Source organism: Geotrypetes seraphini, chromosome 7 (genome assembly GCF_902459505.1).
Source record: "Geotrypetes seraphini chromosome 7, aGeoSer1.1, whole genome shotgun sequence".
Taxonomy (NCBI): Eukaryota; Metazoa; Chordata; class Amphibia; order Gymnophiona; family Dermophiidae; genus Geotrypetes; species Geotrypetes seraphini.
The window spans coordinates 111,263,953-111,288,805 of NC_047090.1; the positions used below are offsets into that span (position 1 = coordinate 111,263,953).

At 42.1% G+C, this 24,853-nt stretch overlaps 1 protein-coding gene across 7 annotated transcripts in view; it reads right to left on the bottom strand.

The window, feature by feature from the left end:
- DPF3 (double PHD fingers 3) overlaps positions 1 to 24,853 on the bottom strand; it is a 419,567-nt gene that overhangs the window by 111,735 nt on the left and 282,979 nt on the right. For all 7 annotated transcript variants that reach the window (XM_033952007.1, XM_033952009.1, XM_033952011.1 and 4 more), the window contains 3 exons: positions 12,422 to 12,546; positions 11,582 to 11,674; positions 5,437 to 5,515 (listed from right to left, as the gene is read on the bottom strand). In XM_033952007.1, coding sequence (XP_033807898.1) covers positions 5,437 to 5,515; positions 11,582 to 11,674; positions 12,422 to 12,546 — 297 coding nt within the window. The remainder of the gene's footprint in view (positions 1 to 5,436; positions 5,516 to 11,581; positions 11,675 to 12,421; positions 12,547 to 24,853) is intronic.

Below are 24,853 nucleotides of genomic sequence, written 5' to 3' on the forward strand. Positions count from 1 at the left end.
TGTTCAGGTCCCTTTGTAAATCTTTACAGTCCTCTTTAGTCCTAGCCCCACTAAATAGTTTGGCGTCGTCTGTGAATTTTATTATTTCGCACTTCGTCCCTGTTTCTAGATCATTTAGAAATATATTGAATAGCAGCGGTCCGAGCACCGACCCCTGCAGAACACCACTCATGACCCTCCTCCAGTCCGAGTAGTGGCCCTTAGTTCCTACCCTCTGCTTCCTACCCACCAACCAATTCCTGACCCATCTAGTAAAGGGTGTGCAGGGAGGGGACTGAACTTAGAATTACTCTCTTTCTCATTGGCAAAATAAAAAGAGTCTATGGATGACTTTTATATTTGTGCTGTGAGCAGATCACTCTATACTGGATTAGTGTGCTTCTTGTGCCCGACTTTGGGTGTAAGCATTTGCAGAAATACAGTTAATCTATAACATCACGTCTAATTTATGGGAATGCCCTGACCCACCCATGCCCCTCCCATGGCCATAACCCCTTTGGAATTGCACACTATGGGCTAGATTCACTAATCAAACCAATCGGTTTGCAACCTCTTTGCGACCTAGTTTCCCTCCGACCCAATTCACTAACCTGTCCCAATCATCCTCCGATCTGTGCATGCAAATGAGGGGGAACAGCATTCAAATGTAGGCAGGCAGCGATTCACTAAACAAAATGAGGGACACGACTGGGCTGACCGATCCAAAAATAAGCAACTACTGAGGACCAGTCGCTCAGGTCCTTTCCGACTGCCCTACCTTCTGCCACCATGCTCTCTGCCCCGATCTCCTGCTTTCAGCCCCTGACTTAAGAACATAAGAACATAAGAATTGCCGCTGCTGGGTCAGACCAGTGGTCCATTACGCCCATCAGTCCGCTCACGTGGCGGCCCCCAGGTCGAAGACCTGTGCCATAACCAAGACCAGCCCTACCTGCGTTCGTTCCGGTTCAGCAGGAACTTGTCCAACCTTGTCTTGGATCCCTGGAGCGTGTTTTCCCTTATAATAGACTCTGGGAAAGCATTCCACCACTCTCCGGGTGAAGAAGAACTTCCTTACATTTGTACAGAATCTATCCCCTTTTAATTTCAGAGAATGACTTCTCGTTCTCTCTACCTTGGAGAGGGTGAACAACCTATCTTTATCCACTAAGTCTATTCCCTTCATTATCTTGAATGTTTCGATCATGTCTCCTCTCAGTCTCCTCTTTTCAAGGGAGAACAGGCCCAGCTTCTCTAATCTCTCACTGTACGGCAACTCCTCCAACCCCTTAACCATTTTAGTTGCTCTTCTCTGGACCCTTTCAAGTAGTACCATGTCCTTCTTCATGTATGGCGACCAGTGCTGGACACAGTATTCCAGGTGAGGGCGTACCATAGCCCAGTACAGCGGCATGATAACCCTCTCCAATCTGTTCATGATCCCCTTCTTAATCATTCCTAGCATTCTGTTCGCCCTTTTTGCTGCCGCTGCGCATTGTGCAGACGGCTTCATTGACTTGTCGACTAGTACTCCCAATCTCTTTCCTGGGGGGGTCTCTCCTAGTACTGCCCCGGACATCTTATATTCGTGTGTGGGATTTTTGATACCAACATGCATTACCTTACACTTATCCACGTTGAACCTCATTTGCCATGTCGCTGCCCATTTCTCGAGCGTGGTTATGTAACGTTACAGATCTTCACAATCCCCCTGCGTCTTCACTACTCTGTATAACTTCGTATCATCTGCAAATTTAATCACCTCACTCGTAGTACCCATTTCCAGATCATTTATGAATATGTTGAAGAGCACAGGTCCACCCTCTATTCCATGGCTCTCAATTTTTTGAAGTAGTCATTCATGCGGAACCTTGTCGAATGCCTTCTGAAAATCCAGATATACAATGTCGACTGGGTCACCCTTGTCTATCTGCTTGTTTACCCCCTCGAAGAAGTGCAGCAAGTTCGTCAAGCAAGATCGTCCTTTGCTGAAGCCATGCTGACTGGTCCTCATCAGTTTGTGTCCGTCAAGGTGATCAATGATGCGGTCTTTTATCAGCGCCTCTACCATCTTTTCCAGTACCGAAGTCAGACTCACCAGTCTGTAGTATCCCGGATCTCCTCTCAAACCTTTTTTGAAGATCAGCGTAACATTCACCACCTTCCAGTCTTCCAGAATCCTTCCCGATCTAATCGACAGATTCGCAATTAGTTGAAGCAGTTCAGCTATAGTCCCTTTCAGTTCCTTAATGACCCTTGGATGGATGCCGGTCCTAGGGATTTGTCGTTTTTAAGCCTATCAATCTGCCTACATACTTCTTCTAGACTGACCGTCAACCTTGTCAGTTTCCCATCTTAGCCTCCAGCGTATAGCCTGTCGGGTTCCGGTATGTTGTGTATGTCCTCTTTGGTAAATTCAGATGCAAAAAATGTGTTCAGTTTATTGGCAATGGCTTTGTCCTCCATTAGCACTCCCCTTATTCCATTATCATCCAAAGGTCCCACCACTTCCTTTGCGGGTCGTTTCCCCTTAATGTATTGAAAGAAAGGCTTGAAGTTTTTCACCACCTTGGCTATTACTTTCCAGCTCTGTCTGCCCCGACTCTCCTTCTCTCTCCCCCCGACTTTCCAGCGCTCTGTCCCGATTGTCTTCCCCGCAGTGCGAGCCTGTGGTTTTAAACCGTGGGTTTAAAGCGGGTTAAAACCACGGGCTCGCTCAGCTTGCAAAAGTTAGAAAAGTTAAGAGTAAAAAAAAAAGGTCGCTGCTGCTTTAAGCATGTGCAGACCATCTATTGATGGTCTGCGCATGCGTTGGGATCGCTATAGAGCGATCCGGGCACTCGATTGGGGGCGTGATTACAATTGCCCTCATTTGCATGACGTCAATTTGTGAATCAGCTCCCCGGACACGGATCCGATCCGATCCGTGCTCTTAGTGAATCTAGCCCTCTGAAACTTAGGCATGCATGTAACAGAATAGGGCCTAGGGAGATGCATACATCTTAATATTGCCAATTAAGTGCTTGTTAGCACCTTGTTGACTAAATAGTTTATGCATGGATCTTGGATCTGTGCTAAACTTTGAGAGACCTATACTGAAACTGGGGGATGGAGGGTGAGTCTTTAAGGAAGACACCAACATTTAAGTACCAAGGATGCATGAAAATGGCCAGAATATTTGAGCACACATTGTTCTGCAACATAACAACTAAATTTGATCGTGCACATTTGGAAGGCAGGCGTATGCATGAGTTGAGTAGGTGGAGTCAGGGCAGAGCAGACATGTTGTGTTTTTTTGGGGGGGTTATTAATCTAGACGTGAGCATTTAAACCATCTCTAAGACTGGCCTAAGTGCTCATTCCTAAAGTGGCGCAGCGAGGGTGAGCGACGCCCAGGGCGGTGGTGCCCCTCCCCCACCCCCCTCGCTCCATCCTCGAACCCCTGCCATGTGCCCCTTCTCTGTACCTTTTTAACTTCAGCATGAGCAGCCACCACTTCCTAGGCACGGGTCAAAAGCCTACTCAAGAGTCATTTATTTAAAGAAGCTTTTAACATTTGATTTAATAATTTACAGTATCCTTTTAACTCCCTTAAGGAATTAAGCAGCAATAAGCCCTTTCCTTTTGTTGTTTTCCTTATTTGGCTTTCGTTCCTATCCAATTTGTATTTCTAACCCTACTTTTATTTCCCATCTGTCTCATTTATCCCCTTTTAATATGCCTTGCATTAGATGTTTCTCTGTAATTGTTTTCTTTCTGTATGTGTTAAACATAATAAAAATACCATAAACAATACCATTATGCTCTGTTTGTTATTTCATTTTTTTATATTGTAAATTCGCTTAGAAATTGGATAAGCAATCAAATCAAATTTTAATAAAACCTTGAAGTGCTCGCATCAAAACTAAAAAGCTACAGGGGAAGGAAAGGGACGAACATGCGGCAGAGAGAAGGGGGGGGCGGAGAGGAGGAAGATTGTCAGTGCCCCCACAAGACAGTGCTCGGGACGGAACGCCCTTCCCCCCCTTACTACACCACTGATAGGTGCATATTTAACCAGTTATGATAGTATTTTATAATATTCCTTTACAGAATATGCTTCAAATACATGTTATTCTCCCTCCCTTCATTCCTCTTTGTTGAAACTCCTCTAACCCCAATTCTGCCAGATCCACCCAAAACCTGAAACTTTCCTTTCCCTCTCTAAAAGGCATTTCACTTGTAGGAAAACTAGGTTCTTCCCTCCCTTTCAGAATCACTCAGCTCTGGAACAATCTTACCTCCCCTCTTAGGAATCTGAGCTCCCTCCAACTCTTCCTTAAACATCTGAAAAACTGGTTATTCTCAAAAATGTAATTCCTCCTCCCTCTCTGGTTATTCTAGTCCTCTAAATTTTCTCTTCATTTTGCCTCTTCCCTCCACTGGAGTTCCTTTCTACCCTAACTCTTGTTAACCGTTTCGAGCTTTACGAATGTAGAGATGATGCGGTATACTAACCTAAGGTTTAGATTAGATTAGATTAGATTCAAATAATCAACTTCTTCTCACCTAAAGATAGGCACAGGCACACCTTTATAGAGTTATCCCATAATAGTCATAAAAGCAACATAACAAGCTTTAATGCACAAAGGCATGAGGTACAGTGAGATCTTTCTATATATCACAACTCTCTTCACCCCCACAGCCACAAAATATATTCTAATACAATTAAAATTATGCTGGTGAATGTAGTGTATTTCTGTCATCTACACTTACAATCCGATTTACTAAGCTTTATTTTCCCATAGGGAGAAAATAAAGAAAAATGCTTTTGGAAATCAGGCCTTTTATTTGTAGCCAAAAGTGATGGAGCTAAACAGGATCTCACTCAGAAGGATTTAAAGAGAGAAAAACAAAGAAAGTACTAAGAGAAAAAAAAAATAATGGGATTGTAAGTAATATTATTAGTAATGAATAATTATATCAAAAAGGATATGAAAAAGGAAAATTTCTTGCTTAAAGAGGCAACAACGGTAAAATACCTTTGTCGGATGTTTTTGAGTTATGCTTTTGTTTGTAACTATCTGAAACAGAGAAAGAAACAAAGAAAGAAAGAAAGACAGGAAGAAAGGGTGAATCTCACTGAAAACAAAAACAGTCTACAAGGCAGAAAAATCCAGCAGAAAGAAACGCAGAGCAAAACAAAAGAAAAAAGGACAAAAAAAAAAAAAAAAAGAAAGAAAGCATGGGGAGAAATGAGTGAAACTGCAACAAGGTAGGACTGGCTCAAATATTACCTTTTCATCATGTATGCAAATCAATAAATGCATCAAATGAAACATGCACGTCATAGAAGCGGCGTATTTTGCTGAAAAAGAACAGGCAGTGTTGCTGCACTGAGCTCGACCAGGTTTGAGCAAGTGGAATGGCAGGCTGGCGAGGGCAAGGGCAGGGGAAGAGCCGAGAGAAATGACTTACTGTCACAAACATATGGTTTATCATGGTCTTCCTGGGACGCTGCATCATTTCTCCGCCTTCCACCTGCAGAACCGCGGGCCTGCAACAAATGACAAAGAGATTAATGGTGTTCCAATGTCTTTACCAACACTCATAAACAGTTTTCTCCTCCACATCCATATATGGACATTCTTTCAGCACATGCCAGTAAGAAGCCCTGAACTCCAGCTGTAGATGCTTTGCAAGATGGCCGAAACCTTCTGAAGACTTAGCTATGTAAATAAACCAATTAGGGAAACTTCTACCTGTTCTTTCTTGCTAATTTGCTTGCTGTGCTTCATTTATATGAGCTGCAGAGAGTAGTTCAGAATGTGACCTCTTAAAGACACTCAGTAGTTTAATGTTAAATTTCATATTCCACTTTTGATCAACATTTCAAAACAGAGCCTAATAAAGATGTCATCTACCCATTTAAGGGGAAAGATACCAACATGGGCTACCATTAAGACGTTTGCTATTTTAGAATAGGTCCCATTTTATGTTGATACAGTACCAATGAATATCTGGGTTTTAACCTTTTATAGTTATTGCTGAAGGTTTAATTGATAAGATATCTGTCCATTGTCTGTTCATATCCATGCAACTAAAGAGCGATTAGTATATTCACGTGTGTAATCAATATGTTAACCGCATAGTTTTATGCGGTGTATACATTTTTAAATGAATAAATAGCTATTAATAACTGGGGTAAATGGTAAAATAAGACATCATAACATGTTAATAACGTCCCCCATTTTGCTAGTTCACACTGAACTAATAGACAAGTTAGCATGCAATGGTACCATCGGAAGAAGCAGTTAAGATGGGCAACCACATAGATGCCATACCTAGAAGGTGCCAATGTGTCTTATCAGAGAGTTCAGTCATGGTAAGAACAATGTGAAAAACATACCTCTTTTACAGAAAACAAGGGCATCCAAGCCAGGTTGGCATCATCACAGGGGGACCCATCCCTAACTGCTGTTGGCCCCACCCCATCCTTCAACAGCAGACTTTTCACCCTATCCCTGGATTGTCTAGGGCCCCACTTATAAATGCCAAAATTCTGTCTAAGCACTATTCTGCAAATCTGCGCAGAATTTTTAGGTGGGTGTACACTTAGGTGGAATCTGGGTAGACTCCATCTTGCATGTAACTCACACAATATGTTTCTCTGGAACTAAGGCCCAACTGAAATCAGTTAGCTTAGTGGGGTTTATAAAAGGCTTACATAATTTCCTAAAAGTGAAGTCCATAGGCCATTATTGAGATGGCTTGGGGAAATCCACTGTTTTTTCCTAGGATAAACAGCATAAAATCAGTTTTACTACTTGGGACCTGGGTTGGCCACTGTTGGAAACAGGATACTGGACTTGATGGACCTTCAGTCTGTCCCAGTATGGAAATTCTTATGTTCTTATGCATATCTTTTGCTGTTACACTAGTATTCTATAATGCAGGGGTGTCCAACCTTTTTGGCTTTTCTGGGCCGCTGTGGATGAAAAAAAATTTTCTGGGGCCGCACAAACACTAACACTAGCTGATGAGCAAAAAAAAGGTTGAACAGGTCCCAAATCTGCAATTACTAACATAGAAGATATACTGTACATCTAATAATAAACCTTCATTAAAGGGACACACTGGAGAGGAGCCCAAAAAAGCAGCAATACTTACCCTGACTGAGTTATCCTCCATGTGCACCACTGACAAAGGGAGCAGCCACAGGCTTCTGCATCCCCACTCTGATGAGCAGGGATGTGCGGTCCTGGTTTTCCCATTCACTTCTATTACAGCTACTTCTATTACAGGTGAGCCTCTTCAAAGCTGGGACGCTGAATCAGCTGTCAGCAGTGAACATAGAGGATCATTCAGTCAGGGTAAATATTACTGCTTTTTTGGGTCTCCCACTTTTAGCTTAGGCTCCCTCAAATGAATATCTCCTCTGCTGTAGCTAGTAGGGATCCCCAAGCCTCACCAACGGACGGCCACCTCCTTCCCCTTCAACTTCCCAAGTTCTGCAGCTGGCAGCAATATTGCAGAGCTGCTGCCTTCCCTACACCCTGCCCCCCCCCCACACCCCCCAGTGGCAGCTTAAGGATATTGCCATTGGCTGTAAAGCTTGGAGATTTTGAGTTGCCAGACTGGAGGAAGATGTCTTCAGTTGGCAGGGCTTGGAAATCCCCACTAGCTCAAGTATTTATAAATTGCACTCAGGCGGGGAGAAATTTTTTTGGGCTCCAGTCCCTCCCCCAAATCAGCCGTATATGACTACGCCACTGAATACAAAACTAATTGTGATGCACATATCCCAAAGCTAACATATTCCAGTTAATAAATTCAAAATATAACAATTTTTTCTACCTTGTTGTCTGGATGTTTTGTTTTTCCATCATCTTGGTCCCAGTTTCTCTTTCTGATTTTTGTCTATCTTCAACTAATTCTCTTTCCAGTGTCTGCTGTCCATTTTTTTCTCCTCTTCTCTCGTTCCATTTCCTCCTTATGCCTATCTCCAACTTATTGATTTTTCCCTTTCAGCTTTCTTAACTTTTCTCTCTTTTTTTGCCTCTGTCCACTCAAATCTTGCCTTCTTTCTCACCCTTTTTTTAAATGTTCAGCTACCTCTCAATTCTTCATCTTCTCTCAGTCCCTAGTTTTCCCATTTCCCATCTCACTACTTTCCCAGTCTCCTATTTCCTTCTACCTATTCTCCATTACCATTTCTACCACTGTACTCACTGCTCTCTCACTCATCTTGTGATCTCCCTTTTGACCTCATCCACATGGTTCACCACTTTCAGAATACCCCTCCCTCTCTCCACTGGTCAGGCTATAACTCCCTGTCCCTTTCTTTCTATCCCCTGCCTAGCATCTTCTTATCCCAGCTCTCTTCCCTCCTGCCCTCCCATGGATCCATCTCTCCTCCTCTATCCCCATGGTCCAACATTTTGCTCCCTCTCATTTCTGTTTTTGTTCTTCCCTCCCCCCCTTGATGCTGAACAACAAAATGGAGGGGGGAAAAAAGAGAGATGCTGCATCTCTCTGCCTTCCATCCACAGGCCTAACATTTATCCCTCCCCCCCTTCCATCCCCAGATCCAACTTCTCTCCCTTTCTCTTCCCAACTGCCCCCCATCCCATCTCTCCCCCTGCCTGCCTCCCTTCCCCAGGTCCACCAATTCTCCCTTTCTCTTCCCAACAGTTCTCCCTTCAAGTATCTCTTTCCCTCTTCCTCCACACCACCCCAGGTCCAACTTCTCTCCCTTCAGACCATTGCCTACCATCTGTCTCTCTGTCCTCTGTTTCAGGCCCCCTAAGCTCTCCCCCACCCCCGATCTGGCACTTCTTTTAAATACCCTCCCCCCTCTGTACTAAAAAAACAAAACAAAACAAAAAAAACAGTCCAGGAGACTTCCTTGGCCCAGAATGTTCTCTCCTTTCTCTCCACACCCATGCATCTCTGCCTCACTCCTCTCCTACCACCATGTCCAATAATTCTCTCTCTCTCCCTCCCTCCTCTCTCTGCTCAACAGTTCTCTTTCTTCATCTCCCCATGTGCACTATCGCTTTCCCTCTTTCTCGCAGAAACTCAATTCTCCCTTTCTATTCTCTCCCTCACTTCAGCATCTCTTTCTCTCACTCCCTCCATTCTTCCATCTTATGGCTCATGCTCCCCTCCCTCTTTCCCTTCATTCTGTGTCCTAAGATCATGCTCCTCCCTCCCTCCTTCCTTCCATCATTTGTTCTGCTTCTGCTCCCTCTCTCTCTTGTCCCAACACACCCTTCACCCTCCCTCCTTTCTGTGCGGCAGGTGTTTACCTTCTTGCCGGCTCCCTCCTCCAGCTTGCTGCAGTGTTCACTCAAAGCCGTGGGCAGCGGCTCCTAAGTGCCTCCCATGGCTGATCTGGAAGCCTTCTCTCTGACATCGCGACATCAGAGGGAACGCTTCCAGGTCAGCTGCAGGAGGCACGTGGGAGCCTCTGCCTGCAGCTTTGAGTGAACACTGTAGCAAGACGGAGGAGGGAGCCAACAAGAAGGTAAACACCCGGGGTGGCAGAAGAAAATGCTGCATCACCCTTGAGCAGGGCCGCATGAAATACCTCATGGGGCCGTGGGTTGGACACCCCTGCTATAAAGGAAAGTTGTCAACTATAGTCTTGTATAGATGCCTATCTAGCATAAGCTCCTACCAAGTGCCTAGTTCTAGACTTACCCCCATTCTGGAAATCACCATGTCATTTGTGCTCAGTACAAATTTCCTTAAACCTCATTACTTCCTGTGATGAGATCCTTTGTTTTCACTGCCAAATGCAATTCAAAACAGCCTCTAATCATTCTAGCCAAGCAGATGCTCTTAAATATTTTTTTCCTAACTTCCAAATTACTAGTATCTTACATTATACTAAAATGTTACTTCTATGATTTTCTGTTCTGTACATGAAAGTTTATATAAAGAATATCTCGCTTAGCAATGCCATGCTGCTTTGAAGAACTCCCTTTTTAGCATTGAGCTAGAGCAGAGGTTCTCAACACGCAAGACATGTACCCCAGGGGGTATGTGGCGCCGGCACTGTATGCCTCCCAACTTCCTTCTGCCATCGCTTATCTCCCGCCTTCCTCGTCTTCTCTTCCCAGCCTCCCCCCTGGACCAGCAGCGGCAGCTCACTGTTTGCTTTCAACTTCCCCACAGTTGCTGCTAGCTTTAGTTTAGCCAGCGATTCCATGAGGCAGCCTTGGGGGCTTTGCTAGGCCAGCCCACCTCTGACAAAAAAGGAAGTTGCATCATCGGAGGTGGGCCGGACTAGCATAAGCCCCGAGGCTGCATGAAGAAACCGTGCCTAAACTAACGCTAGTGGCAGCTGTATGGGGAAGTTAAAAGCACACAGTGAGCTACCGCTAGGGAGAGGAGAGGTACCACTGGACATAGTGAAGGGGAGGGGGAAAGTTGAAAAGGTATTCCTGGACATGAGGAAAGGAAAGGTACTGCTGATTTGAAGGAGAATAGGAGGGAATGGAAAGGTGCTGCACGCTGGAGGGAAGGGTGAGATGGTACATGGGGAGAGAGCATTAGTAGGAAGGAAGGAAGGAAAATTGTTGCAGGAGTGAGAGTGATGAGAGAAGGAGAATTGGGCATGGGGTGGAGGAGAGGGAGACATAGTGCATGGGGTGAGAGCATGTTAGCTGTGAATGGGGTTGGGGAGAGATAGACTGGGGGATGAGGGGCAAGGAGAAAGAGATAAAGCGTGCAGGAGGCAGAAAGTGCTGTACTCATGAAGGGAGAGAGAGATGTTGGATGGGGAAGGGAATGAGGACCAGAGGAGAAGAAGTGTGGAGGAGGCAGAGAGAAAGAAATGTTGGACTGGTAGAAAGGAGGGAGAATGTTGGATTGCAGATGGCAGAAATGAGGAAGGGAGAAATAAAAGGGGGGAAGGAGAGAGATGCCAGACTGTGGGAAGGATGGAAAGGAAGGAGAAAGATGCCAGACTGTGGGAAGGATGGAAAGGAAGGAGAGAGATGCCAGACTGTGGGAAGGATGGAAAGGAAGAAGAGAGATGTTGGACCACTGGGAGGAAGGAGGGAAGGAGAGAGATGTCGGACTACTGAGGGGGAGGCAGGGAAGGAAAGAGATGCCACACCTTGGAAATAGGGAGGGAAGGGAAGACATGAAAAAGTAGATTTTGAGAAGAAAGCAGAAAAAATGGAAAAAGTTGAATGTTAAAATTTAATGCAGGACAGAAAGTGAAGGAGGAAAAACAGTCAATGGATAAGAAGGCCCTGTAAACACAGTTAAGAACATAGACAGAAGGAAGTGCAACCAGAAACTGGGAAAAGATTATAAAAAAAATAAACATCACCAGACAACAAAGATAGGGAAAATGATTTTATTTTCAGTTTAGTGTTTGAAATGTGTCAGTTTTGAGAATTTATATCTGCTGTGTATATTGTGTGTATATGAAAAATGAATGGAAGAAATTGCATTACAATTACTGATGGGGGGCAGAGCTTGGGCAGCCAGTGGTTGGGGGTACTCAGTTGATATTTGTTAGATTTAGGGTGAACTTGGCTTGAAGAAGTTGGAAAACACTGAGCCAGAGTACTGTTGGATTATTCTCGCCTGCTCTCGTACTTACTCGGCCTCTCCTGCACTTTTTTTTCGGGACGTCCTCTTCCATATCCTCATCTTCATTTAATTCATCTGCATTTTCGTCATTTTCTAATACCCTCTGTATTTCGGAAAAGAAAAACTTCAACTTAGTTACTAGGCAATAGTCGAACATCAGAGACCTGTAGGCAGATATCTTGGTAAAAGATGGTCTGGCAGGATGTATCTGCCATCTGAACTCTATGAGAAAGCCAATAAAAAAAAAGAACATATTAGTAAAGCCAAATTACAGCTGAACAAATAGAAATGTAGGAAGACAAAGGAAATCTTGATTTTACCTAAAGAATTTAAAACATTGCACAACACATAGGGGTCCTTTTACTAAGGTGCGCTAGCCATTATAGTCTATGGACGCGTTAGTGTTTAGTGCACGCTAAAATGGCTAGTGCGCCTTAGTAAAAGGACCCCATAATTTGTAATTTAGGAAAGAAAAAATTAAGAAGGCTGCACATAAAGAGCTCTGAAGAAAGCATAGAGTCAATCGAGAAGAGGTTCATAAGTAGAGAATGACACGGGGACAAATTTTTTCCCGTCCCAATCCCCATGAGTTTTGTCCCTGTCTTTGCACCATTCCTATAAGCTCTGCCTTAACTGCACAAGCCTCGAACACATGATTTTAAAGTGCTTCAGGCTTGTGAAGATGAGGACAGAGCTTGCAGGAATGGGTCAGGGACAGAAAAAGAACTCGCGGGGCCGGGACGGGAAAATGAGTTCCCGCGGGGACGGGAAAAAATTTATCCCCGTGACATTCTCTATTCAAAAGTCCGCCATTGTATTTCCTCAATGGCTCTGGTCCTCTTTTCTTTACCTGAATCTCCAGTAAAGTATCCTCATCTCTCATATCTTTCTTCTCAAGCCCTTCTCCACGCAATAGTGCCTCCAGTGTGGTTCCTTCTGATGTTATTCCATCCTTCTTGAGAGGAAGCTGTACTTCTGAAATTGACAACAAGAGGGATAAGCTCACATTAGTTAGCACATTGTTCTTGAAACGTTGGAAGAGTATATGCACAAGTAGAGAGATTCAAATCTTACCCACGCCCATTCCAAAGATAAGAGATGTCAGTTCAGAGGCAATGGCGCTACTCAAGTGTTATGAGAGTATTAGCAATGAACTATAATGTGAGACTCAACAACCTGGGATTCAGTTTATATGTTAATTTTTCAAATCTAAAAATCTTCTAGTTGATTTATTAGTTTTCACCTTACCTGTTCACAAGTAAGAATCTTCCAGGCTTATCTAAGGCTTTTTAATATTCTGTTATCATTTGTCTCTGCCTCCTCCAATTGGAGACCATTTGATGCATCCACCATGGCAAAACCCATCCTGATGTTGCTTCTTACCTCTTACAGAATTATATCCTGGCCTCTTTTTCTAGAGCATTCATTCTTTTTTTTTTCTAATTAAATTTTTATTGAGAGTTTTTGGTATAAAATACAAAACATAGAGAGCAACAAAATTTCATAACAAACACCAGCATATAAAACTCTAATACAGCCAAAAGATCATGGAGCCCCTCAAATATAACCAGGCTAACCACTAACAGAAATCTCCTTGCAAATATAAAGCTCCTATAACAAAAGCATACCCAGTAGAAACACCTAATCCATGTGCAAATTGTAAACTCATTACCCACCCTAACTCCCAACCACCCCAAAAAACCAAACCACACCCCATTCACAGACCCAAAACTCCCTAAACCAAAAATCCCCCCTGAAGAACCAGAGAAATCCCCCTCCCCTGTGACCTATCTGACCCAGAGTGGAGTAAGGAAGCCCTCCAAGTTACATAATTGGTCCATACTTTCTGGTAGGGCCCCATACGCATCCAGCGCATCACCGTCAATTTGCTAGCATGATCACAAAAAGGGCCAGCTGATATTCCTGAGGAGTGTATCCAGGTATAGGCGCATTGAGCAAACAACCCTCAATTAAAATAGGGAAATGTTTCCCTATGATTTGGACAACTATCTGCCCATGTTCCAGTAATCCTTAACCTTGGGGCAGGACCACCACATATGCTGAAAAGACTAATTTTCCACAACCCCTCCAACACATACCTCCCTGCCCTATGCCCCTCCGCAAAGTAATTTCCAGTCTAGTTTCACCCAACACCAAATCCCAATAAGCCTCTTCATATAAAAAAAAAAAGGTCGCAATTGCGCATAAGGTAACATCAGAGTGCAACAGGCCATATTCATCCTATAGGTGAGCAAAGGAAAGTACTTTCTCTTCTTTCCACACCTGACCCACCCAAGCAACCCCGCTTAGACCTATCGATATCGAATAGGATCCTCACACACACACACCCCAGGACAAATCCAGACAAAATACTTATAGGGTTCAACCCAAAAACATCTACGCTCCAGGAATATTTTCCTTCCCAATTTGTACCAGGTAGTAAGAATCACCTTTAGAAAGGGGTTACTCACTGTAAGATAAGAATGCAATATGGACATGGGGGCCCAAGCTAATCTCCACAAAGAGATCCCCGGTATAAAAACCTGCTCCAAAAGCATCCAGGGGCGGTCCTCACAGCCTATCCAGGCAGCCACTTTTAATAATAGAGCTGCATGGTGATAAAGGAGAAAATTGAGGACTCCCATTCCTCCCTTATATTTTGTCTGAAACAAAAGGGCACTCTGCACCCTTGGAGGTTTAGGTTTCCATACATAAGCAAAATCTTTTCGATTCAAACAACAGAAGAACCCATCCGGAATCGCAATTGGAAGAGCCGTAAAAAGATATAATAACTTAGGCAGTGACACCCCAATGTCATCTATCCAATTCTAGAAACAAACAGTGTTGAAGAGCGGAGTAGTTAGCTGCATACAATGTGGCGGGGCTTGTTAATTGAATGCCTAAATACTTTATGGATTTACATGCCCAACGAAAGGCAAATTGCGACTGAAGCTGCTGCACCGGTAGAAGTAAATTAAGAATTTACGATTTTTCTATATTGGCCCTAAAGCCTGATACTCTAACATACGCCTCCAACACCTGTAGCAAATGTAGAAGGGACACTTCCGGGTCTCTAAGAAACAAAAGAACATCGTTAGCAAACAATAAAATCTTATAAGAATGATCACACACCTTCAGACCACCTATCTCCTCCCGTTGCCGAATCAGACAAGCCAACTGCTCCATGGCAATCGCAAACAGCAACGGCTACAGGGAACACCCCCGCCTAGTTCCCCGACATAATTCCACCGGCTGTCAAGAACCCGTTAATCTTAAATCAGGACAGGGGGGAGCAGAAAGAAATTATCAAACCCCATTTTAAGCAAGACCTCAAACAAAAAATCCCAGTTCATTCTATCGAAGGCCTTTTCTGCATCTAATGGAAGTACTAATGCAGAAAGCTTTTGCTGTTGTGCATGCCAAATCAGATGCAGGGCCATTTTATTATTATCAAAGGCCTTCCATCAAAGGCTTGCTCTACCTGTATCAATGTGGGCAGGACTCGCTGCAATCTTTGGGCCAAAACTTTAGTAAAAATCTTATAATCAGAGTTCAACAGCGCAATCGGCCTATATGATCCACAATCATCACCCCTCTTATCAGGCTTAAGCAACAAAGTCACCGCTGCCAACCACCAGAACTACGGTATTGCTTCTCATCACCTAACCCATTAAAGACTCTTACTAAAATAGGAGCTATTATACCCTGAAAATGCCTATAAAAAGCATTAGTAAAACCATCAAGCCCTGGTGATGACTCAACCAGGAGGGTCTCAGGGCCTCCTGCACCTCCTCCAAAGTAATCGGCAGAGACAACTGAGACGTCTCCCCCCAATGCAAGGGAAGGCATCACCACCTGAGCCAGAAACCCCTTGATCTCACCCGGCACAAAGCCTCACCTTTATCATAAAGAGATTTTATGTCCATCCACGATAAGAAAAGAAGAAACATCTTATACTGTCAAAGGTCATTTTAAATGTCATTCCTGCAGTATCTGTGAGATTACGGTGCAAACAAAAATTTTTACCAATCCTTCGGACAACAAGCAGTATGATTTGAAACATTTTACAAATTGCAGAACGACATTTGTTATATATGTCATCATTTGCCCATGCAAATTATTATATGTGGGCATGACTACGAGAGACATTAAGACAAGAATGTGCAAGCATAAGTCCAATCTTAAACGTGAAAGAAGTTCTGAGGTCATAGTTGAACATTGTGCTTCCTTTAAACATACTTTTTGTGACCTTCGATGTCTAGTAATTGACCATGAACCAAAGGTCCAACGTGGGGGTGACAGAGTAAAAAGATTAAAACAACGTGAGCTAAGATGGATTTATTCCCTTAAAAGCATGCACCCCTTTGGCCTCAACACCACATTAGATTGGTCAGTTTTTATTTAATATATATGCCTTTTAAATAAGTCAGCTGGTTCACATAATTTTGCTGCTCAAACGAGAGCGGGAACTTTTCATCCAATGAGAATAGTAGAAATGTTTACATCTTACTGCGCATGTGTTGGCGTTTTGCTAATATAAGCGCCATTTTCTAATGGAGGTTGTACTACAACACTTTGACTGGTAAGCTAAAAGTAAGTACGCTGTGCTTTATTCTTGAATTTAGTAATATGAACAAAACTTTTACCATCTTTGTTGTGTTCTTATTTCTAGCCCGTATCTTACAAACCCTGAGGAAGCCTCTTGATACGATACACGGGGCTAAAGCGGCAGTATCTTTATGCTGCTCTACTAGCTAATGTCAAGCTGAAAGATAAGTGCTTAGCTATGGCTTTAATATTTTTTTTATATAAGTTATATTGCCTTTTGCACAGCTATTTTGCACGATCTTGACTCCTTGCATTTTTGCACAAATGTTAATGCTATTTGCACAGTTTTGAATTTAAAATATAAAAAAAGTCAAAAAAAAGCTCAGAAAAACATAAAATATGGGGGGTGGGCAAGCAAAAATAATTTATGAGAGGAAATTAAGAGGCATTAATTAAACCTATAGGCTTATGTATCAAGCGCCCTTTACAACCATGTCCTTCAATCCTTAATGATCTTCTTAACATCTAGAAATTCCTTCAAATGATTAGGAGAGAAAAAAGTATATTTAACACCTAAGTAGCTGACCAAGCATTTACAGGGGTATGCCAAAAGAAACTTTGCTCCCATATTTATAGTCTGTTGACGCATAGAAAGAAATTCTTTCCTCCGTTCTTGTGTAGTCTTAGCAACATCAGGGTATATCCATATTTTCTGTCCCCCAAATAATTTTTGAGAGTTTTTAAAGTACAATTTCATAATCATATTTACATCTTGCTCAAAAACAAATGATACTAAGAGCGTTGCTCTATCCGTATCAGACGTTATTGTTTGTTCAAGTAGAGCAGTCACATTTGCGAAATCTATTGCATTAGTTTTTCCTCTTTTTTTTCTCTTTCAATCTCATTTACACCTTCTTCTCTTCCAGGCGTCTTCTTATTCGGTAAATAATAAATTTTATTTATTGGAGGAATACAACTACATTCATTTTAGAAGATTAATGAAAACTTATTTGTTTAGTAAATTTGGAAAATGATTATTGCATGATTTTAACTGATTCTAAATTCAATGGTTAATGTGCTGGTTTTATCTTTTGAAAATCACATAGAACAAGGTATCTGCAATTCAGAAAGTAGTAGGGAGAAGAGTGTGGCGCAGTGGTTAAAGCTACAGCTACAGCACCCTGGGGTTTGGGGTTCAAACCCACGCTGCTCCTTGTGACCCTGAGCAAGTCACAATCCTCCCTCCCCCCCCCCCCCTCCCATTGCCGCAGGTACATTAGATAGATTGTGAGCCCACTGGGACAGAGAAAAATGCTTGAGTACCTGAATAAATTCATGTAAACCGTTCTGAGCTCCCCTGGGAGAACGTTATAGAAAATTGAATAAATAAATAATAAATTGAAAAATTGAATAAATAAATGATATATGTTGTGTTAACCAGAAATATTTTTCAAGAGTGTCAATTCAGAGGAATTCAAAGAAATCCTGGTAAATCTGGAAGATGCACTGAGCCAAATTGACAAGTTAAAGAATGATAAATCACCTGGTCCAAGCATGAAATTGCTGATCTGCGGTTAGTGATCTTTATCTTTTATCTTTATTGCAATCTTCTATACTGCTACTAATGACTGGAGAGTCAATTCAGAGCGGTATTCAAAGACATCTGTAATGGATTTTTAATACAGATTCAGATGGATTCCACTGTGATTGTTGTCGGCCTCCTAGCTGCTTGGCTAGGAGAAATGGGCCACGACATGGCAAATGAGGTTTAACGTGGATAAGTGTAAGGTGATGCATCTTGGTAACAAAAATCTTATACACGAATAGAGGATGGCCGGTACAGTATTTGGAAAGACCTCCAGGAAAGAGACTTGGGAGTATTGGTCGACAAGTTGATGAAGACGTCCGCTAGACTCAGTTATGGCACTGGTCTTTGACATAAGGGCCACCACAGGAGCGGACTGCTAGGCACGATGGGCCATTGGTCTGACCCAGCAGCGGCTATTTTTATGTTCTTATGGTATGGAAGGAGTTAATTGAGAATAGTGCAGAATAGTTTGAAACCAAGACACTGAACCTTATCAGAGTTACCTAAAGAATGTAGTCATACAAAACACAATTAATCAAACAAAAGCACTGTTTTGAAATCAAGGTGCTTACTTCATATAACTCATACAAAACACAGGCATTTTTCTTCTCTGTTTTTCTTTTCTCTTCTTTAAAGCTTGGTCCTGACTATATTTCTCTTTATAATTAACTGCTGATAATAAATAAGACTGCCTCAGACTTTCTTACTATAAACCAATGTTATTAGGTGGCAAAAAGTCCAGCAGTTGTGTTTTGCCCTTGGTGTTGGGAGTGATGGTCCAACAGCACTGAAGTCCTAGTGGACAACTAAATATTACCTCATATGTTGGGAGATTTTTGAAAATTTTTTATGATTAGAACAAGTTATATTTATTATATTCTTAACAGCTGTAATAACGAGAGTACTGCAATTTTGTACCCTCTGTCATAAAATACCCCTCCAATCTCTCCCAATCATCAGTAACACCACTTTGTGTTCAAAATGCTTTCATTACACCGAGATTTATGTGTTTTATAATCACTGCATCGTTTAATTTAAGTTTTAGTTCTATTTCTTTAAGTTAAGTGTTGTTTTAAAGTTCATACATATAAAGTGCTTATATATATAAAGTGCTTAAATATTTAATTTATATTAGCCAGTATTTGGCTTTTCAATTGTGGTCATATTCAGGGACGGATTTCACTGACATGTTTCACAATGTATTGCTTTTTCAAGGTGAAGTCCCTAATATTATGCCGTCATATTTAAATTTATTTTATATGAGCATTGGTGCTCCAGCTATAGATATGAAAAAATGAATGCTGACATATTGGGGCATAGTAATTTGTTTAAACTGGTTTGGGATCCGTTAACGTCTTTTGTAACTTAAAGAACATAAGCAGTGCCTCCACCGGGTCAGACCATAGGTCCATCCTGCCCAGCAGTCCGCTCCCGCGGCGGCCCAAACAGGTCACGACCTGTCTGAATCACCAGAAGGGGCCACCTTGGTTTCCCATTGAGTCCTATCTTCCCATCGAAGTCCTAACCCTCCGGTCTTGCACATGCACGACCTGGTTGGATTTCTATACTTATTACCTGGTTAGCTTTCTATACCTGTGTTACATCCCAGCACCTCTCTCAGTATCCCACGATCCCTTTATCCCTCAGGAATCCATCCAATCCCTGTTTGAATCCCTGTACCGTACTCTGCCTGATCACTTCCTCCGGTAGCGCATTCCAGGTGTCCACGACCCTTTGGGTGAAAAAAAACTTCCTTGCATTTGTTTTGAACCTATCTCCCTTCAGTTTCTCCGAATGCCCCCTCGTACCTGTTGTCCCCTTCAGCCTGAAGAATCTGTCCCTATCCACCCTCTCTATGCCCCTCATGATCTTGAAGGTCTCTATCATATCTCCCCTGAGCCTCCTTTTTTCCAGAGAGAAGAGCCCCAGCCTATCCAACCTCTCGGCGTATTGTAGTTTTTGTTTGTTGCCACACACATCCAGGGAGAGGGGGATAAATCTATCTTAATTTGGGTCCTTTATGCATATACATCCAGGGTGGGATTAAATTATTATATATTTGAGTCATTGAGAGGATGGGTGGGGGGAAATAGTTGTTCATGTATATTTGTAAGACAAATGTGCTTTTCTTGATATATTATGTTGTTATATTTGTATTTTGCACTGTTAATATGTGGGAAATCAATAAAGAATTTTTTAAAAAAAAGCAAAAAGTAAATATTGGAGAGTGTGAAGAGAGAAACAAATGATTAAAAGACTTGGATCATTGGAGTGGGCTCTGGAATGTGCTCTAAGAGGCCCTATGATCCAGTTTCTACTCACAAATCTGATGTTTCTCTACTAAGTATGTATAGTGCTGATTCACGATAAAGATTTTAATAAGATTTGACAAAAAAGGACAAAACATATATAAAATATTTAAATATATTGCTTCTTAAGACATCTCCTATATAATCTTCTTGAATTGAAGATGGCAGAGGGTTTCTGCTGAAAACTTTCAGAGTTTGTGACTACTTTTTATGCTAACGTAGATTTTGAATCTCATTGGGGTAGTTACCACATTATTCTCAATATTTGGCAATCTACATTTGTTGGCAATGACATAAGCCAATGAGACATGAGGGAATCATGAAAAAGATTAGGAAAAACAAAAAGAGATTGAGAGGGGACATGATCGAAACATTCAAGGTACTGAAAGGAATAGACTCAGTAGATAAGGACAGGTTGTTCACCCTCTCCAAGGTAGGAAGAACAAGAGGGCACTCTCTAAAATTGAAAGGGAATAGATTCCATACAAACGTAAGGCAGTTCTTCTTCACCCAGAGAGTGGTAGAAAACTGGAACGCTCTTCCGGAGTCTGTCATAGGGGAAAACACCCTCCAGGGATACACTGATAGGGCTGGTCTCAGTTAGGGCGCTGGTCTTTGACCAGAGGGCCGCCACGTGAGCAGACTGCTGGGCACGATGGACCACTGGTCTGACCCAGCAGCGGCAATGCTTATGTTCTTATGAAAGGGTTTATTTTCTGATCCTGAGGTCATACAAGCTAATGAATATGCAACCAAATACTATAAAGACTGGGCTCTAATCCAGCAAATTGGAATCTGTTCCCATTCTAGTTTCAGGATATATTTTATTCAACCAAGAGGACAGACTCCCATATGTTCTCCCTGTCTGTCTCTTTGTTAATGTCTTAATAGAAGTGTGTGTTATTTGTGCTAGCTTTCCTTAGTGCTTTGTGTGGGTGTGGAAATGCCTCCTAGGAGAATCTCTATTCTCCTGTCTTAGAGAATGTTTCTCTGCCAGGATTACAAGTTATCTCTCCTCTGCCTCAATTTCTGTCTGTTATTTTATAACTTTCCTGAAAAGATTTGTATATGATATGCTATATTAGCGAATACTATGGTTCTGTTCTATTTTGTATTACCTCTCTTTGGTGTGTGCGTATAAGCCAGGGGTAGGCAATTCCGGTCCTCGAGAGCCAGAGCCAGGTCAGGTTTTCAGGATATCCACAATGAATATGCATGAGATAGATTTGCATCTCAAGGAGGCAGTACATGCAAATCCATCTCATACATATTCATTGTGGATATCCTGAAAACCTGACCTGGCTCCGGCTCTCGAGGACCGGAATTGCCTACTCCTGGTATAAGCTAATCAGAGTAATAAGGAACAAAGGGAATTGTAACCATGCATGGTGAGGTATGAGTGAGATTTCTTTGGTACTGTGTGTGGCAGGGATAAGTGTGGGCGATAAGGGACAGGCTCTAATACTCCTTTGTATGTGCTGGAGTTTGTCCCAGTTTCCAGAATATTAAATGCCTCTGTATCGCTCCAAGGTGCAGCCTTACTTTCAGTACTGCATTCAGTTCTGATGGATGTATCTCACAAAAGATATAGCAGAATTAGAAAATGTTGTAAGAAGAACAAGCAAGATAATAAAGAGGATGGCTCTCTTCTTGTATGAGGAAAGGCTTAGGAAGTTAGGGCTTTTCAGTTTGGAAAAGAGATGGCTGAGGAGAGATATGACTGAGTTTTACAAAATCCTGAGTGGTATAGAATGGGAAAAAGTGAATAGATTTTTTTTTACTCTTTCAAAAATTACAAAGACTAGGATGTTACATGGCAATACCTTTAAAACAAATAGGAGAAAAAATTTTTTCGCTTAATGAATAGTTAAGCTTTGGAACTCATTGCCAGATGATGTTGTAACAGCGGTTAACATAGCTGGGTTTAAAAAAAGGTTAGGACAAGTTCCTGGAGGAAAAGTACATAGTCTGCTATTGACAGAGACATGGGTACGCCACTGCTTGCCCTGGGATTGGTAGTATGGAAATTTTGCTACTACTAGGGTTTCTTTCAGATATTTGTGACCTACACAGGCCACTGTGAAAACAGACATTTTAATTTAATCATGAAATTGTAATGCATGTGATTTCAGGCAGACTGGATGGACCATTCAGGTCTTTGTCTGCTACAATTTACTATGTTACTATGGACTAGATCAGGGGTAGGCAATTCCGGTCCTCGAGAGCCGGAGCCAGGTCAGGTTTTTAAGATATCCACAATGAATATGTATGAGATGGATTTGCATGCACTGCCTCTTTGAGCTGCAAATCTCTCTCATGCATATTTATTGTGGATATGCAGAAAACCTGACCTGGCTCTGGCTCTGGCTCTCGAGGTCCGGAATTGCCTACCCCTGGATTAGATGGACCACTGGTCTAACCCAGTATGGCTGGCTATTTATGTGTAATGTTATGAAGTGCAATGCTGTGGATTGGCATCTTCAAAATGGTGCCACTCTGACGATGCTGATCAACAGCATTGCAGTTCTATTTGCTCTAAGTGCACCAGGAATAAGTTTTGGTTCAGAATTCACAGTTACAATAATATATCTCAGAATTGGATTTAATAGCCAATAAGAACTGTTTGATCCTTGATGCAGGCATTTTTGATGCTGAAATATGGCCTGTGTTGGGTTCATCAATAAAGAACTTTGATTATTCCAATTTTGATGACCCTTGGTGCTTTTTCTTCTGTTCCTGCTACAGAACAGGCATTGTATTTTACATGTGTAACTCATGAATAGGACTTCAAAAACAGGGGTCATATTTGCATACAACAGAGGCAACTTATTATACAAATATCTTAGGCACATTTATTAGAGACGATAATCTAAAAATCTGAGCAGATTGTAGTCTTCAAGGACTGCAGTTTGGCATCCCAGTTCAGCAAAGATCTTGTTTGACAAACTTGCTGCACTTCTTCGAGGGAGTAAACAGGCAGATAGACAAGGGTGACCTGATCGACATTGTATATCTGGATTTTCAGAAGGCATTCGACAAGGTTCCACGTGAACGACAACTTCAGAAAATTGTGAGGGTGAAATACTCACGTGAATTAGATACTGGCTGGAACATAGGAAACAGAGAGTAGGGGTAAATGGACAATACTCGGACTGGAAGACTGTCACCAGTGGGGTGCCGCAGGACCCATGGACCCATGTTCTTCAACATTTTTATAAACAATCTGGACATTGGTACGAGTGAAGTGATTAAATCTGCAGATTATACGAAGTTATTCAGCGTAGTGAAGACACAGGAGGATTGCAAAGATCTGCAACGTGACATAATCAAGCTCAAGAAATGGGCATCGACATGGCAAATGAAGTTCAACGTGGATAAGTGTAAAGTGATGCATGTTGGTAACAAAAATCTCATGCATGAATACAGGATGTCCGGGGTGGTACTTGGAGAGACCTCCCAGGAAAGAGACTTGGGAGTTCTGATCGACAAGTCGATGAACCTGTCCGTGCAATGCGTGGCGGTGGTGAAAAGTTTAACACAATGCTAGGAATGATTAAGAAGAGGATCATGAACAGATTGGAGAAGGTTATCATGCCGCTGTACCAGGCCATGGTGCACCCTTACCTGGAGTACTGCGTCCAGCACTGGTCACCATACATGAAGAAGGACACGGTACTACTCGAAAGGGTCTAGAGAAGAGCGACTAAAATGGTTAAGGGGCTGGAGGAGTTGCCGTACAGTGAGAGATTGGAGACACAGGGCCTCTTCTCCCTTGAAAAGAGGAGACATAGGGGACATGATTGAAACATTCAAAATACTGAAGGGAATAGACTTAGCAGATAAAGACAGATTGTTCACCCTCTCCAAGGTATGGAGAACAAGACGGCACTCTCTAAAGTTGAAAGGGGATAGATTCTGTACAAACTTAAGGAAGTTCTTCTTCACCCAGACAGTGGTAGAAAACTGGAACACTCTTCCAGAATCTGTTATAGGGGAAAACACCCTCCAGGGATTCAAGACAAAGTTGGACAAGTTTCTGCTAAACTGGAACATATGCAGATGAAGCAGGACTCATTTAGAGCACTGGTCTTTGACCTGGGGGCCACCGCGTGAGCGGACTGCTGGGCACGATGGACCACTGGTCTGACCCAGCAGCGGCAATTCTTCTGTTCTTAAGTACCAAAAAAATCAGATATACAGAACTACAGTAGACAACTTTCCAGTCTCTCTTAAAGCACTGGGATATGACTATAAAAGGAATAACCATAGAAAAAGATTTAATCAAAAATAAAGAAAGAGAATGATGGCAAAAATTAAGAGATTAGTGAAAATCCTTCCTTTCTTTGTGTGGATTTTGTTGGTTAGAATTCTTTTTTTTTTTTTTTGTTCAATAATTTTTATTAAGGTTTTGTAAAAAAGAAACAACAAGAAGTGAACCAACAGAAAACAGGTACACCATGATACAGAACTAACACAGCTTCATACAATAATCAGCAATTATCACAGGGAATAGGAATTATACAACATAACGGTTCTAGCACATGTCTAGAATAGGAGCCCATATCTTGTTAAAGGTAGACAAGGAATTTGATTTCTCAGCAGCTACTTTTTCGAACTTAGCGTAGAGACATACCAAATTCCACCAGAAGGATACATTAAGAGATGCAGAGTCTTTCCAATTAGACAGTATAGATTTGTGGGCTAGCTGCAACAAACTAAACAGTAGTTTAGACTGGTATGTATCCAGTTCATCAGGCATGGCATAAGCGCCAAACACCACCGCAGCATAAGAGTGAGAAGATGTAATAGGTAAGTATTCACATATGTGCGCCCACAC